At 40.5% G+C, this 17,819-nt stretch overlaps 1 protein-coding gene across 1 annotated transcript in view; it reads left to right on the plus strand.

Annotated features, from left to right (window-relative positions):
- The window catches only part of metrnlb (meteorin like, glial cell differentiation regulator b), an 8,210-nt gene extending 6,861 nt beyond the window's left edge, over positions 1-1,349 (plus strand). The window contains exon 4 of the mRNA XM_035534565.1: positions 1-1,349. This exon is cut by the window's left edge and continues 83 nt beyond it. Coding sequence (XP_035390458.1) covers positions 1-249 — 249 coding nt within the window. The 3' untranslated portion in view covers positions 250-1,349.
- The last annotated feature ends 16,470 nt before the right edge of the window (positions 1,350-17,819 follow it).

Below are 17,819 nucleotides of genomic sequence, written 5' to 3' on the forward strand. Positions count from 1 at the left end.
CGTCAGAAGAGGAGAGTGTTTTTGTTTGCAGGGGGGCGTGGCTACGGTCGATGGACAGGCCGCATGAAGATTCCACGGGAGTGTGGCATGCAGATGGGGCAAGGGGCGTGGCAGGAGGAGGAGTTTCTGTTCACGGGAGCTGTGCGGTTAGGGGAGGCGTGGCTGGGCTGCGCTCCTCGGTATAAAGACTTCCTTCAGGTCTATCAGGCCTCCTTGAAAGCAGGCAGCAACCCCTGCCACATAGAATGACACCACCCACTCCCACCTTTACAGGACCACACTCTCATGGCCAGCACTCAAAACCGAACTGCTCCATCCCATCCAGGTTGCCTTCAACAAGACAGCCAATCAGAAGAGAGCTGGAACTGGTGTGCAGGGTGTGAAGAAGTCAGTGAAGGAGAAAGTTACACGGGACCGGAGATGCACAGGTGTGATTGACAGTTGATGGATGTGTGCTGTTGTCCTTGAGAAGAAGAGGAAGTTATTGTTTAAACAGCATAATGTGTTCGGCTCTTGCTGCTGAATTCAGAGTCCTTAGTTATCTGGTGTGGATGGGTGGGTGTTGGGTGTAGAGAGTGAGCGTGAAAGTGAGTGAATATTACCTCTTGCACATGTGTACTGCAGGGCTTTCCTTCCGTCCAGTCTCATGGTAAAATAAAACCTCCATAAGACATAATAATGCTGAACTCTTAACACAATGTTCTGGTTTAGAACTGTATTGTTACATTGATCTATGCATTCTAAACAAGATTCAGTGATGACTGTAATTTGGGTACATAGAGAAATGGGTTGTTATGAAGGTTATTATGCAGATTAGCACTGGAACAGTGTGGTTGGGGATGTTGGTTTGACTGCCCTGGTGTACACAGAGGTTTGGCATTGCTTTTGTTAGAAAGCTTTGTGTATAGTGCAGTCAATTTTTCTGACTGAGTTTGAGGATTGCATGCGTTTGTGTGTGCGTGTGTGTGTACATGTACAGTTTCTTTTCTCTGTATAATTTACCAGGAATGAAACACTCCCTGGAAGCAGCTAGATGTCTATATGGTCTCATTGTATGTTTGTGTGTGCGTTGCCTACCTTGCTGGACAGAAAATAAAATGCATCCACAAGAACAGAAAGGTATGAAAGATGTCCAGTGTTTTGAAAGGCAATTCAGGTCCTCATGAGAAAAACATGCAGATTTCAGTAGAAAAGTGAAAAGAGCCAGATTTCCTTTTTCTTCCTGAGCTAATTATAATAATAAAGGTTTAATATGTGGTTCTGTGTAAAACCTACATAAATGTAGTTACTTTGTGTGCGTGCATAATGCTAATCTCCCTGGGAACAAACCTTCTCTCCAGAATCTCCAGGGTTCACTCTGTCACATCACTGGCCATTATTCTGTTGTCTGTCCATATTCACACTCACTCAGGAAAGTTTTGCATTCATTTTCCTAGAGTGTGACAGACCATTAGCAGTGAAGTGTGCAGATAGTCCGTATGCAGATTTGAAAATTTAAAAGGTCTCGCACACACTGCACTCAAAAGCCTTTTTGTTTCGTCCAAGCTTTAACGATACCCGAAGAAAGAAAATGAAGAATGGGGACTGCTTTGTGTGCGTGTTTGTGTGAGAGTGTCTGTGAGAGACTCCATCATTCTAACTGTACTTCACACAAACACAGACCATTCAGAAAATTCACTTTCAAAGACCACTTCTACCCGCCAGACAGGTCTGCAGTCACTGGCCCAGTTAGCTGACTCTACTCCCTTCCCGCCGGCTGCCCCTGGCCCTCTCACGCAATGCCTTCTGGGGAATGAACCTGCGACGGTCTCATGAATCCTGCCAGCACTAGCTCATCTCAGAGACGGCACGCCGGGGGGTACCGAGGATTTATAGCACAGGATTGACGTTTTTATTGCTCTGAATTTTTCTCAGGTTTTGAAAGTCGATTTGGCCGTGGATTATGTGGTGTGATACAAAGAAAACAAACATGGAGTTGAAATTAGATTAGTAGAAAAAAAGCTTCACATGCCCTGGTTTGGAGTTGTTCACTGTATATGATTCTTGGGGGACTCACTGGTGTGCACCTAAACAGTTTTCATGCTCCCCTAAAACTGATGTTGAATCAGTGGCATTTGCTCCAGTAACTCCTTTGGGAGTTATAAACAGTCGGTCCAAGTCCCATGCTTCAATAACTCCTTTGGGAATCATCATGGCATCAGATTTATGATAAGTTCCATGACTCTTTTGGGAAAATTAAAATGTTACATTTTTTACAAATTGAACTTGTTGGTTTCAGTGCCTCCTTTAGGAATTAAGTTTTAACAATATGAGTCATTCAGTTATTCTTTTGAGGCCTGTTTATACTGAGGGAATACTGGGGAATTGTTATGGATTTGATATTTTTCATGCATGATACGAGTCCACTGTGATAAACTGACACTATTCATTTAACCTCCATCAAATTGCTCACTGTGCTGCTGGCTACAACCACTGTGTAAGCAGCTCATCTCATTAAGAGTGTGTAGCCCGATACTAGCATGTTTACTTACATTCCCCCCAACCCCACACACACACGCATGTGCAGACCAAATGCAAAAATGGCATTATTTAAGCTTTAACACTGGCAGTGATGAGCTTGTGCTGTCAACATAACACTACCAGTGCATAAAAGGCAAAGCACAAAGTTTTACGCTGTTTACACTGACATGTGGATCTTATAAAAAATCTCCCCACATGAGAGAAAATGTGTGTGCGTGGATGGATGTGATCTGTTTCACTGACACTGAGAGAGAGTGAGTGTGTGAGAGAGAGAGTGAGTAAGTGAGTGAAAGAGAGGGTGAGTGAGTCGATAAATCGTGCTTCTCTTGTCCAAGGGTGTATATTATAAACCCGGACTGAGGCAAACATGTATGAAAACTTCAGATGTATGAAGACATGTATGAAGACTTCAGAATTCAACAAGTAAAGTGTATTTTAATATAAAGGAATAAATATACAAATAAAAGGCAACATTTTTATTAGTGTGATTATCTTTAATAATTAAAATCAGAATTTCAAAATATAATTAGAAAGTGATAGATTACCTAAAATTATAAAATCAGCTAAGCAAATAGTTATTTTTTATATAAAAAATTAAAACAAGAAGGAAGTATTGTTTAAGACACATTCATGTTCAGTGATATGTGACTGTATGTATGTGTGCATATCTGTGTCTGTATCCTTGTGCATGGGTGTGGATTCATATGTGTGTGTGCACATGTGTGAACTTCTATGTGTGTGCGTATGTGTATGAGTTCCTATATGTTTTATGGTGGAACAAGACAGGATTTAAATAACACTGACTCTGTCTCTCTCTCTGTGTGTGTGTGTGTGTGTGTGTGTGTGTGTGTGTGTGTGTGTGTGTGTGTGTGTGTGTGTGTGTGTGTGTGTGTGTGTGCGCGCATCTCTTGGATAGCACCTTGGTACAGTCTTTGTGCAGTGTGACCATGTGTTATAGTGATCAGAAGAGAGTGAGGCAGCACACAGATGGTAGAGATTTGTGCAGCCTCAGAGAAGCAGCAAGAGAACAGTGTGTGAGTTTGTGTCAGAGCTAAAAAAAACAAAAACAAAACAAAAAACAAACAGTTCAACTGCTTTTGTAGTAAAGTATTATTATTTTTAGTATTAACCATATAATCCCTTAAGAATCTCAGAGTAGGAAATATCCTTATATCTTAAGTTTCATTTAATGTTGCTTATCTGTTGAAAATCTATTTGGTCCTAAAATCTTATACATACTATGTGCATGCTATTAATGATGTTTAGTGGTACATATAGCTACATATGGGTGTGTCCAAAAAGGAGTGTCTTTGGCACTGTCCTGAGGGGAGCAGGGAAGTTTGTCACTCTACTCTCCCAAGATGCTCCTCTTTCTGCTGCCTACCCTCTTCAGAAACTGGCCTGTCCCCCCAGCTGAGAGAGAGAGAGAGAGAGAGAGAGAGCGAGAGAGAGAGAGAGAGAGAGAGAGAGATTGCCTGAAGCCTGGATCTTTACAAGACTCTAGTGTGTATTTTTGTCTAATGGTGGTCTTAATCCAGTACACATGACATAATGATCTTTTGAAACTCTGCCCATAACTGTAGCATGCTTCTAGAGAGCCTGCACTATGGAATATCAGATTGCTCCTAGAGTGTCTGCAGTATGGAAAATGTACAGCATGTTTAATACAGTGCTTATAGTTTTAATTTAATTGATCCAAAAGCGAGTGTGCTTTGACAAGTGGAGGATAATCAGAAGTTTGGATCTTGAATGTAGATGTTGCTTGGATGAACATTTAATATTGTGTATATGAATATGAACCAGAAACAGAGACAACAAAGTTCCAGTATGGGGGAGTACATTGTTATTGATGTATTATTGTTATTTATTTCTAAGAAGCTTTGGAGAGAGATTCAGTTGTGTATATGTTATCATCTGTGTGTTAGAGAGGGGAGAGGGTAAGAGATAAAGATACATGCAGAGAAAGAGGGGGAGAGAGTAAACGAATAGATTTAGTGTTTTCCTTTGTTCAAAGAAATGTATTGGTCAAACATCTGACCAATGAGTCTCAAACAACCAATCAGAGAATAAATAATTTACATTAAGTGTATTTTGCTCTGGGTGTGTGAATGCTGTGTGTGTGTGTGTGTGTGTGTGTGTGTGTGTGTGTGTGTGTGTGTGTAAGAGTCAGACTGTTCTTTTGCTCTGAGTGTGTGAATGTTGTGTTTGTGTGTGTGTGTGTGTGTGTGTGTGTAAGAGTCAGACTGTTCTCTTCCTTCTCTCCCATTACATTTACAGTCTTGCAGCTGTCTTAAAAATGAATGGCATGCAGCCACAGACATCTTGCACATAGCTCTGTCCTTGTGTGTGTGTGTGTGTGTCTGTGCATACATGATGGTTTATTAATAACAATGCTGTGTTGCAGTAAAGGTTAATTCCATCATTCCTGCAACAGTCCATTCCATTCATCCTTTTTCTTTTTTGTCCTTCTTTCCCTCTCTCACTTTCCTTTTCTCTCTCTCTCTTTTGCTACATTAGAGCTGTAAACAGCCACAGCAATCTGGCACGTCTGCCCCTGCTAATGTTCCATGAATCTCCACGCTGAAGCTGATTGTGTTAATGCGTTGCCAAGACAGCCACTTCATATCCAATCAGAGCGTGAGAATAATGGTGCATTGTTGTCAGCTGACACACATTTGAACCCTTGGCTGCTCTGTCATGGTGGCTGTACAGCACTGCTCTCAGACAGGCTGGCTAACTCGCTCGTGTTATTTCAAATGAAGTAATTTTCTGCACAGGTGGACATGTCCAAGTTTTGGTGTGTGCCTGTGAGGGAAAAAGTAGAGAGTATCTCACATGATGATGTGTTACATTCAGTCTCTTCTTCACACACACACACACACACACACACACACACACACACACACACACACACACACGTACACATGTACACACGTGTGTTTGTGTGCAAAGCTGCAGTCTCTCCCATTTAGCCTTACTGTTGCTAACATAAAAAAAGACCCCCAGATGAACAGATTATGATAGACGGTCTCTGCCCACACTCATCCATCATCAGGAGTGGATCTGAAAGAACACACTGGGTACATTGTCAGTGTGGACACACTGGATGAGTTCATCTCTAATTGTGTGCTAATAGCTGTATATCTTCTGCATCACTATGTCAGTGTATGTGCGTTTCGATATACTTTTGAGGTCTTTTACTGACTGATTGGATTAGTGCCAAGTTTCAGCCCAGACCCTAACCATAACCACTTAGAAGGAGGGGTTTACTGAGTTTACTGATTTTGCATTAGTTTCGAACACAAAAAAAAAAAAAAAAAAAAAAAAAAAAAAAAAAAAAAAAATCAATATAGAAAATGTATGCTAATTTAATAAATAATTTGATAAAACATTTAATGATACAATTTAATAAACATTTATGAAGAATTTTATTGACATTATATTTATCTGACACTTTTACACAAAGTGACTTACAATTATGAGTACAACTTGAGCAATGGAGGGTTAAGGACCTTTCTCAGGGGCCCAACAGTGGCAACTTGGTGGGGCTTGAACCAGTAACTGTCCAATTACAAGTCAAGTAGCTACAACTGCCCCCAAAGATTTATAGGAGTCTATATGGTATCACACCAAGCAGAGGTTTGAAGTCAAGATGGGCTTATCTGGGAATTGAAGCCAGGACCTCACACACCTGAAGCGAGAATCATACCTGTAGACAAACAAGCCATTTTGAAAGACATTCTTGTTCTTCTGAGAGGCCTCACTGTTTTTGTTTGCTCATTACCCATGAGGCTGTTTGCACTGGGCAGCTGTCATGAATACCACTAGAATGATGTTCAAACGCAGCGCATTCTTATAACATTACTGTAACCTCCCCAGCCTGTTCACAAACACACACCCCTAATTCACACCTGGGCTCCAGTGACAGGGTCAGTAAGTCTCTGCTCTCTGTTACGTTCAATGTCAGAGCAGAACTTCCATGGGGCAATTTAATTTAATAATTTGTTGTAATATGTTTATGAAATAAGTTGCACACAAATTCTGGTGTTTTTCATTTCTATTTTTGCTCACTTAAGTACAGGCAGCATGCTACTGATCCTTTTCCATGGAACCATGTGATGCATTTTCAGGTTTAATGTGTTTTTTTTTTTTTTTCCCAATCAAACTACCGCTTGTTATCACATTGAAATGCATTATTGGTTGAATGACAAAATGAAAAAAAGAATAAATAAATTTCGGTGTTGATGCTTGTTCTTCATGATTGCTGTTAGTCATTTTATGGGGTTACATTTATAGATCTATTTATTTGGTTAGTGTAAGCTTTATACATTTTGGTAACCAGTAAAGTAGCAAAAAGTAGCAAAAAGTAGTAAAGTAGCAAAGGTTTATGGTGCTGTCACAGAGAGAGAGAGAGAGAGAGAGAGAGAGAGAGAGAGAGAGAGAGAGAGAGAGAATGAAAAAGAAAAGACAAAACTTCAGACATCAAGACAAGAAATTCTCCAGTGAGGTATGCACCATTGCTTAAGAATCTGCTTAAAAGTTACAAATTACAAAAACAAACAAAAAGGCCAAATTTCTTATCTAAACCTGCTAGTAGCTAGCACCCTACACTTCCTGAAGCTATGGAAGTGCTCCCCCAGCTTGGAACAGTTGGAATACACAGAATCGTCTGTCACCATGGCAGAAAGTTCAATGCAGAGCAAAGAGTTGGAATATCCTGCTAAGTGTAAAAGTGAGCAGGCAATGAAGAAACACAAAGAACAGGTCCTAGCTGTACAAGTCATAGCTGAAAACCTAGACATTCTGTATGCAGAATTTATCCACCTGAATGGCCAGACGATTAAAACCAAGTGTGATCTTCCACATTGCTGCCCCGTCTGTGTGGAATTCAGAAATCTGCAAACACTTCCCATTTCTTGTTAAGGAATTGGCAGAGGTAGAACAATCATTGTGTGTGAGGATGGCAATATGGCCACAATAAGCAATACGCAAACAATGCAGACTGTGGATTGCCTAGAGACTCCAGCCACACTTCTTACCTCAATCCCACCCTCCTCCCCCTCAGAGAGATAGCTAAGGGAGAACCTGGCCCTGCTGGAACTGGACTTCACCTGTTCACACAAGTCAGACTCCCAGATAAGTTAATCAGCAGCCCCATCCAGCAGCTCAGAGTGAAGGTCCAACAGCTAAAGAGAGAATCAGACCAGCATAACTCAGGGAAAGCATGAAATCTGGCACATCAGCACACCATCACCCTTCAGGACATGTATGACGGGATCCTCTTACACAAGAACAATGTGCGGACCTTTGCTAAGACTCTTAAAAATGCCACGCCACCAAAATGGAAAAGGAGACTGTACCATCTGTGAGTAAAACACCTCCACAGAATAGACCACAGAGCTACGCAGCAGCGGAGGCCCAGCTTGCTCCTTCTCCAGCCAGAGCCTGGGAGAGCTAAAGAGCTGGGAGAGCTAAAGGACATGCTCTACAACCTATGTAGTAGATTGCTTACAAAGTAAGAGGTAAAACATGGTAAAAGGTAAGAGGTAAAACATGTTTACACAAAAAAATAAAAACATTTTCTCTGTTCTGTCTCACAAGGTAAAGAAGTTACTGGAATATTCAGGGTCTCTACTTTGCAGAGAAGAACGCTCAGACCGAAATAGACCCTGATTATACAGACCCAGAGGGAAACAAAAATGTTTGACCAAAGCCCCCCCATCCCTCACACCAATCCTCAAAACCAGAAACACCTTGACAGCAACACAGCTGGTAAAGAGTTAGTGCATCTCTGCCAGGCCTCAGATCTGTACATACACTAATTTTGATAAAAGCAAGAGCAATATTAACCATGCAGTCAATGAAATAGGCAGCCTTTCCAATAAGCAGCTAATATGACAGACCTTCAATGGAAAAAAAAGCAAAACAAAAATTTGGGGGAAAGAGAAATTATGTGATCATGAATGTAAATCTCTCCAAAAGGAACTAAGAAAATGGGCAAACCTTAAACACCAACAATGAGAGGATCTAGGTCTGAGAAACAAATACTGTAACCCTAAAACTACATAAACAATTACTACATATGAAAAAACTAAAATATACAAACAAAACTCTTGAAGAAATTAAAGATTATATTAAATAAAATTAATTCTGGGAATTATGGAACAGTTTGAACATAACAAAACCACAAGACATACCTATAGAAAATAATAATATTTGGATAACACATTTTGACCTCACTCCCAGTTATAAAACAAAAATGACATTTGTTACAATGCTCCATAAAAAACTCCATCAAAATCCCTTTGACTATCCTATAACACAAAAAGAACTGGCTCAACAACTCAAATCCATAAAATCCAAAAAAGCCTGTGGCCCTGCCAGCATCAAAAACAAAATACATTAAAGCAGCACACCTGAGCTGCAGAGGGTAGTGCTCAAACTGTTCAACCTTGTCCTAAGCTCAGGCTGTTTCCCCAACATCTGGAGCCAAGGACTCATTAGCCCAATCTATCAGAGCAGAGACAAATCAGACCCAAACAATTACAGAGGCATCTGTGTGAGCAGTAATCTTCACTTTCAGCTTTCAATAGCATCTTAAACTGCAGAATGCTCTATTTCCTTAACAAACACAATGTCCTAAGCAAAAGTGAAAGTGGCTTCCTTCCAAATCACAGAACTACTAATCATATCTATACTTTACACACACTGATCAACCAACACATTAATCAAAACAAAAATGGAAAAGTCTTCCCTTGCTTTGTAGATTTCAAGGTGTTTGATTCTATTTGTTATGAGGGATTATATTACACACTCCTACAGAGTGAAGTCAGGGGTATGATATCATCGAATAAGTGTACATCATTAAATCAATGTATTCAGTTAACAAATGTGCTGTAAGAATTGATGATAAACATACAGGAGTGAAACAGGGTTGCAGTCTGAGTCCAACACTGTTTAACATCTAAATAAATGAGTTAGCAGTGCACTTAGAACAATCTAAAGCTTATGGACTCCCTTGCAGGATGGGGAAGTAAAATCCTTCTCTATGCACATGACCCGGTGCTGCTGTCTTCCAGTAAAAAGAAACTACAACAGCACCTGGACCTGCTAGAGCAGTACTGCGACAAATGAGCAGCAAACTTAACGAAGACTAATTTCTTAGCCCAGATGCCAAGAATACAGGTACCAGTTCCCCATGGGCCACACCAAACTGGAGCACTTGCTGCAGTACCTTTACCTCGGCCTCACCATCACCGAGACAGGGAGCTTCAACATGGCAGTGAATGCACTAAAGGAAAAAGCCCTCAGAGCTCTGTACACAATCAGGAGAAGATCTGTACACAATCAGGAAGAGATTTCTCAACAGACATTCCCATCTCAATCTGGTATAAGTGTGATCCAGCCCACTGTACAGAAGTGATGTGTGGGGTCCACTCAGTGTGAATTCAAATTCAAAGCTGTACAAGAAAATTTCACAGATAGATTTAAACACCAGATCCCAAATTCTGAAACATTTACAGAATCAGAAAAAAAACTACAGATAATTCTGGGAGAGAGAGACACAGCTGCCAATACTGCACAGTGTGTGTCAGCACCTGAGAGACACACACCTCAACATGCGTATCAGCACCTCGGCAGCTCAAGGCGGAATTCGAGAATCGCAGGGCAAGTTCGCCAGAAGACAAAGAAACCTGTTAATGCGCCAGGCGTAACGTTGTTTTATTTTTTTGCTTAACACCCCATGCTTCCAGAGATATTCCTCTTTACAGCTCAAGGTGGAAGGTTTAGTGTACCTCTATGGCGAGTTGTTCACCACGGCAACACGCTATCCATGTTTGCTATGTGCAAATCAAAGCGAATATGATTGGACTGTCACTGAAAACAAAATTTTGTAGTTAGAGAACACTGTGGGTTATATTTGGAAGGCGATGTGATCAAAATCTTAAATTGAACTTCAAAATTCTAACGGATCCAGGAAACAGGGATATGGTGGTAGTAATGTATGTACTGCCACCTACAGATAAAACAATGATATGCTGCCCTAACTGTAAAGGAATAGTATATTTACCTGGTGTTTACATATATTATGGGAAGGCATTAACCCAGGATTCACAGAAAATAGAAAGCTCTTGATCTGATGCTGCAGAGTAGACTCACATTTGTGTGGGACTGGTAATTAAATATCTGATTCAGCTGTCGCAGGAAATAATAGTCAGACAATACACATTTACTAAAGGCTGTGTTTTCATTTTGGGTTAGTGTTAATTTTCATTTATTTAATCAGAAGGTTGCTGGTTCAAGACCAACCACTGCCAAGTTGCCCCTGTTAGGCCCCTGAGCAAGGCCCTTAACCCTCAATTGCTCAACTTGTACTCAGTCATAATTGTAAGGTGCTTTGGATAAAAGCATCAGCAAAATCAAATTAATGAGGAAGCACAATCAAATTAATGAGGAATACATCAAAACTAAAAATCATGTAAATGCAGGCTTCACATTAGAATTGTTCATTTCCAACCATCAGAGGAAGTGGAGTCATGGCAAAAGGGAAACCAGGTAGTGTTATCTGCTGAGGTGTTATCCGCAAACATACAAACCAGGAGCAACACTTAAAGGCCCCAAGCTTGTGCTAATTTGGGCATTATTATACCCAAATCAAATTAAGACAGTCAGAAAACAGGTAAGTTATGCTGCCATACATAATAACACACATTATTTTTCATGCACTGCAACTATTGATAGTCAAGAATTTAGAGGATTATCCTTTTTTTTTTTTTTTTTTTTTTTTTAATATACATACACTTTGCACAGCAGCTTTAAAAAGGGGGATTTAAAAAGTTGACCTGGATATAGCTGCAGTGTGCTGTAGTTAAAGATGTAGAGGTAGAATAAACTAATATAGAATAGAAGGTTTCTGGAGTTTTCAGGAGTCTTCAGGAGTTTTCAGGAGTCTGAACAGGAGTCTGAACAGGAGTCTGAAACATCCTGTTTTATACTTCTGTGATGAACAGGAATGGGGTGTAAACCGCAGCAACCCAGACGCAGAGGTCTGCCTCAAACAGACCACCCACATTGGTGCCACAGGGGGGCACAGCACTCCACAGTTTAGTATTCATGCTTTAATACTTCACTTTGAGCTCAGCAGCTGATTGGAGAATCCCCTTGGGAACTGAAACAGGTATATAAGAGAAGGGTATGTGTACATTCTGTTTGAAATCCGACTGCAGGTACAGTAAATGTGTGCTGTGCAAAACTCCCACTTTCTTACTGTGTTTGCTGCTGTCCAGGATGGCATCCATTCCTGAGATCCTGTTCAGGACTTTAGATGACCTGCTTATCGACGACCTAAAGAGGTTTCAGTGGCATCTTCAGCACACTCAGCTTCCACAGTTCCCTCCTATACCCAAGTATCACCTGGAAAGTGCCAGTTCTGAGAGTATCGTGGACAATATGTGTGACAGCTACAGTGAAACAGGCGCTTAGAAATTATGAGCCTCATCCTGGAGAAAATAAACCAGAATAAGCTTGCATGCCAACTAAGGAGTACTGTGAAGCAGATTACTGGCATTTCCAAAGAAAATGTTGTGCTGTAAATTATTGTTTGTTATTTGCTGGTTTGACAGCCGCTTTATTAGAAACTGGATAGTTAGTTTACTTTGACTTGCACATTTGAATTGGACATTTGTTAATACGTTATTAGTTTTTAACGATCAACAAGATATTAGTCAAATGAAAATTTGGCTACATTATAATTAAATTCACATTCTACAGACCCTTTTATTGAATAATTAACCTTTAGCCTAACCTAACTATTAACAATTACTAAATGAACCATCAATAAAGCCTTTATGAGTATTGTCCTTTTATAATAAGGTACCCAATATTTAATTAGTATATTTATTTATCAATTTTTTTTTTTACTTCTTTAGGTGCAGATCACAAGATACTCCGTGAGAAGTTAAAATCTACACTCAAGATAAAACATGACACGATCTATGAAGGGCCCTTATCAGACAACCCTTCCACATATCTGAAAGAGATTTACACAGATCTTGACATTGTGAAAGGAGGCACTGGTGCGGTCTGCAATGAGCATGAAGTGAGACATATCCAAGTATCTTCCAGGATCTCCACCACACCGCTGACGCCTATCAAAAGCTGTGACATTTTCAAGGCATGTCCTGAGAAAAGGACAGCCATCAGGAAGGTGCTCACTCTAGGCATCACAGGGGTGGGGAAAATGGTCTCTGTGAATAAGTTTATCATAGACTGGGCTGATGGGAAGGCCAACCTTGACATTGATTACATTCCTTCCTTCATTCCTTCTGGAGCCTAAACCAATAGAGCGACAAATGCAGCCTGATGCAGCTGCTCTGCCAACTCTTTCCAGATGTGAAGTACACAGACATGCTTCCCTTTGATAAAAGTAAGGTACTTTTTATTGTGGATGGGCTCGAAGTGAGCCACCTTCCTCTGAACTTTGCCAAGAATGAGGTTGTGAATGACGTGCAGCAACAAACCTCCTTTGAACACCAACCTCATTGCAGCAGAGCTGGTTCCAGCTGCTCTGGTCTGGGTTACGTCTCACCCAGCTGCGCTCAGTTGGGTCCCCCTTGAGTGCTTTAACAAGATCACGGAAATCCAGGGATTTTCTGACAAACAGAAGGAGGTATACTTTAGGAAAAGGATCAGTGATCCAGATGAAGCCAACAAAATCATTGCCCACATAAATACATTTAGAAGCCTTCACATAATGTGTCACCCACCTGTCTTTTGTTGCATCTTTGCCACTGTGCTCCAGAAAATGCTTAATCAATGTTCAGAAGATTTCCTCAACATTGACTGGGATGTATACTTACTTTCTGATCTTTCAGACCATAATGACTAAGAAAAAGTACCAGTTGGTATTTCTGCAGTTGCAGAAGGGTAATGTGATCTTTTATGAGGAGGACTTAAAGGTGTCTGGCATTGACGTCCTAGAGGTCTTTGTGTATTCTGGCATCTGCACAAATATTCAAGCTGGATGTTGAAATGCAGGAGATTTGCTTTAGCTTTGTGCATCTCAGCATTCAGGAGTTCCTTGCTGCTCTCTACATGTTTTATGTACACAGAAACAATAAAAGGAATCCAGTCCTGTGGAGTATTCAAATGGTTTGTCCAGCACACAATGCTTGATCTGCACAGGAGTGTGGTTAATGAGGCCTTGCAGAGTAAGACAGGCCATCTGGACCTTTTCCTCTGCTTCCTGCTAGGACTGTCCATCAAATCTTACAAGAACCAAGTCAAGCAGCTCCTGCCAAAAATGAAAACATGTGAAGTGAATGTTGATGACACAATAAATCTCCTTAAAGAGAAAATCAGGGCAAACATCACACCTGAGAGAAGCATCAATCTGTTTTACTGCCTGAATGATCTGAGAGATAACTCACTGGTGGAAGAAGTTCAGAGCTATGTGAAGCTGGGTAGTCTTTCTTATGAGGAACTGTCTCCCACACAGTGGTCAGCTCTTGTGTTTCTGTTAATGATTTCAGAGGATCCTCAGAAGCTGTTTGACTTGAGGAAATACACAGAAACTGATGAAGGGCTGGTGAGACTACTTCCTGTTGTGGGATACTCAAACCACTCTTTGTAAGTAAAATGTATTAACAAAATTAATTTTCTCATAGAATGTAGAAATGTTGAAAGATATTTACAACACACACACACACACACACACACACCGATCAGCCATACCATTAAAACACTAATAAGGTGTAGGCCCCGCTTGTCTTGACAAAACAGTTCTGACCCATGGACTCCACAAGACTTCTGAAGGTGTCCTGTGGTATCTGGCACCAAGATGTTAGCAACAGCTCCTGTAAGTTGCAAGGTGGGGCCTCCATAGATCAGACTTGTTTTTCCAGCACATACTACATATGCTTGATTGGATTAAGATCTGGGGAATTTGGAGCCCAAGTCAACACCTTGATCTCTTGTTCCTCAAACCATGCCTGAACATTTTTTTTGCAGTGTGGCAGGGTGCATTATCCTGCAACACTAGGTAGGCAGTACACATGAATACCAAGGTTTTCCTGCAGAACATTGCTCAGTGCATCACATTGCCTCTGCTGGCTTGGCTTCTTCCTGCAATGCATCCTGGCACCATCTCCATATAAGCAACCGGCCATCCACATGATGGGGGGGGGGGGGGGGGAGTGATTCTTACCCCCTTCTGGAGCACAGCTGCATGGTCCAGTTCTGATACTCAGGTGCCCATTTCAGTTTGGTGGTGGACCCAGACTCTTCACTGGTCTACAGCTACAAGGGCCCAATACACAGCACAGTGTATGTGAGGCACCATGCATTCTGACAACTTTCTATTACATTCAGCATGAACCTTTTCAGAAATTTGTGATACAGTCTGGGATTAGATCACATGGGCTAGCCTTCACTCTGCACACGCACCTTGCGCTTTAGGTGCTCACCACCCTGTCGCCGTTTTGCTTGTCACTTCTTGGACAAATTTTAGTGTGTACTAATAACTGAATACTGGATACTACCTCATAAGATTTGATGCATTTTGGAGATGCTCTGAACCAGTTGCTGGGCCATCATAATTTGACCCTTGTCAAAGTCGCTCAGATCCTGACATTTAGCCATATTTCCTGCTGTTCATTACTGCCTAAATATAACCAATTTCCTGATAGCTGCCATTGTAATGATATAATGAATTTTATTAATTTCACCTGTCAGTGGTTTTAATGCAGTGGTGTTAAATTGGTTGAGTGGTGTATACATTTTTATATATATATATATATATATATATATATATATATATTTCTTATTCTGTTGTGGTCTGCCCCCTTTTGATAGTATTGTACTGCAGACAAATTTCTCTCTCTAAAATATTTTAACTAGACTGGACCGATGCAGCCTCAGTGAAACAAGTTGTGAGGGACTTGCTTCTGTAATCTCCTCAGCCTCCTCATATCTGCGGCAACTGGACTTCACTGACCTCACAATCCAATTAATTTAAGATGAACTAACCTCCAGCACAAGGGGGCAACTCCAACGTGTACAGATTTCACATGTGAAATGATTGAGAATTTTGCTGTGGGGCAGGTTTATCTGGGAGGTCACACTTTTGCTCTGAAAGTAAAGTCTGCTCAGTAGTGACTCCCCTAATCCAGAGTGTCAACCATTACTTTCTACAAGGATCAATGGCATAGGAGAGCAGCAGAAAAGAGTAAATCCTGAATGGATGTGACTTGAAAAAACAACGCAATACTGTTTTAGCAAATATTTCATTAAAAATAAAAAGATGATATGTGGCAAAAAAAGACAAATGAAGAATTAAAGTATCCCTACATCATTCCAACCACAACAAGGTTTTGTAGCTAACCGGGCTAAGCCTGGGGTTTAAGCTTTCCATGACAAATTGTGTATGTATGGAATTCTGCCAGAATGGTTATAATGATGGGGTTCAGAACTATTTGCCCTGCAGCTGAAATGAAGCCTTAGTTTCTCTCAAAGATCTCATATTAATACATTCCCCATAAAAACCTACATCAGTACTTTAATATATTAAGAAAATACAAAGCAACAAACACCTTTAATGAGAGTTTAAAGTGGTTTCCTTCTCTTGTTTTGCTATAAAAATGATTAAGAGTAAAACCATTTTCTAGTGTATCTTAAAAGATGAAGAGTAATCTTGATTTTATAATCTCCAACTTCTCTCAGATGCCTGTGAACCCACACTGGACCTAAACACAGCTCACAAACACTGAATATTTGAATAGTAGCTTTGTCCTTTGTGAATTTATTTTTACTGGCTTTAGAACTGTTCTGTGTCTGTAGTCATGAATATATATATATATATTCTAGTCTATGTAACATGCCTATAGTTCACTGCCACATACATGCACATATGAGGGAGAGAAAAAAAAAAAAGTTTGCCCCATCCTGATATCTTATTTTTTTGCATGTTTGTCACACTTAAAATGTTTCAGATAATCAAACAAATTTAGATGTTAGACAAAGATAAGTAAACACAAAAGCAGTTTTTAAAATGAAGCTTTTTTATTTTTAAGGGAAAAAAAAAAATTCCAAACCTACATGGCCCTGTGTGAAAAAGTGATTGCCCCTAAACCTAATAACTGGTTGGGCCATCCTTAGCAGCAACTACAATCACGCATTTGCAATAACTGGCAGTCTTTTACAGCACTGTGGTGGAATTTTGGCCCACCGATCTTTGCAGGACTGTTGTAATTTGGCCACATTGGAGGGTTTTCAAGCATGAACTGCCTTTTTAAGGTCATGCCACAGCATCTCAATTGGATTCAGGTCAGGACTTTGACTAGGCCACTCCAAAGTCTTCATTTTGTTTTTCTTAAGCCATTCAGAGTTGGATTTGATGGTGTGTTTTGGATCATTGTCCTACTGCAGAACCTAAGTGCACTTCAGCTTGAGGTCACGAACAGATGGCCGGATATTTTCCTTCAGGATTTTTTGGTAGACAGAAGAATTCATGGTTCCATTTACCACAGTCATTTTTCCAGGTCCTGAAGCAGCAAAACAGCCCCAGACCATCACACTACTACCACCATATTTTACTGTTGGTATGATGTTCCTTTTCTGAAATGCTGTTACTTTTTACACCTTCCAAAAAGTTAAGCTTTTGCCTCATCAGTCCACAGAATATTTTCCCAAAAGTCTTGGGGATCATCAAGATGTTTTCTGTCAAAACTGAGACGAGCCTTTATGTTCTTTTTGCTCAGCAGTGGTTTTCATCTTGGAACTCTGCCATGCAGGCCATTTTTGGAAGACCAATCACTTTTTCACACAGGGCCATGTAGGTTTGGATTCCCCCCCCCCCCCCCCCCTTGATAATAAAAACCTTCATTTAAAAACTGTATTTTGTGTTTACTTATGTGATCTTTGTCTAATACTAAAATTTTTGTGTGATGATCTGAAACATTTAAGTATGACACACACACACACACACACAAAAAAGATATCGGGAAGGGGGCAACACTAATATTTAATTAGACCACCTTTAACTTTGATTACGGCATGCATTCGCTGTGGCATCACCACAAGCTTCTGCAATGTCACAACATTTATTTCTGTACAGAGTTGCATTAATTTTTCCCCCCAAGATCTTGTATTGATGATGGGAGGTTTGGACCACTGCACAAAGTTTTCTCCAGCACATCCCAAAGATTCTCAATAGGGTTCAGGTCTGGACTCTGTGGTGGCCAATCCATGTGTGAAAATGATGTCTCATGCTCCCTGAACCACTCTTTCACAATTTGAGCCTG

The sequence above is a fragment of the Electrophorus electricus genome, chromosome 16, assembly GCF_013358815.1.
Source record: "Electrophorus electricus isolate fEleEle1 chromosome 16, fEleEle1.pri, whole genome shotgun sequence".
NCBI lineage: Eukaryota > Metazoa > Chordata > Actinopteri > Gymnotiformes > Gymnotidae > Electrophorus > Electrophorus electricus.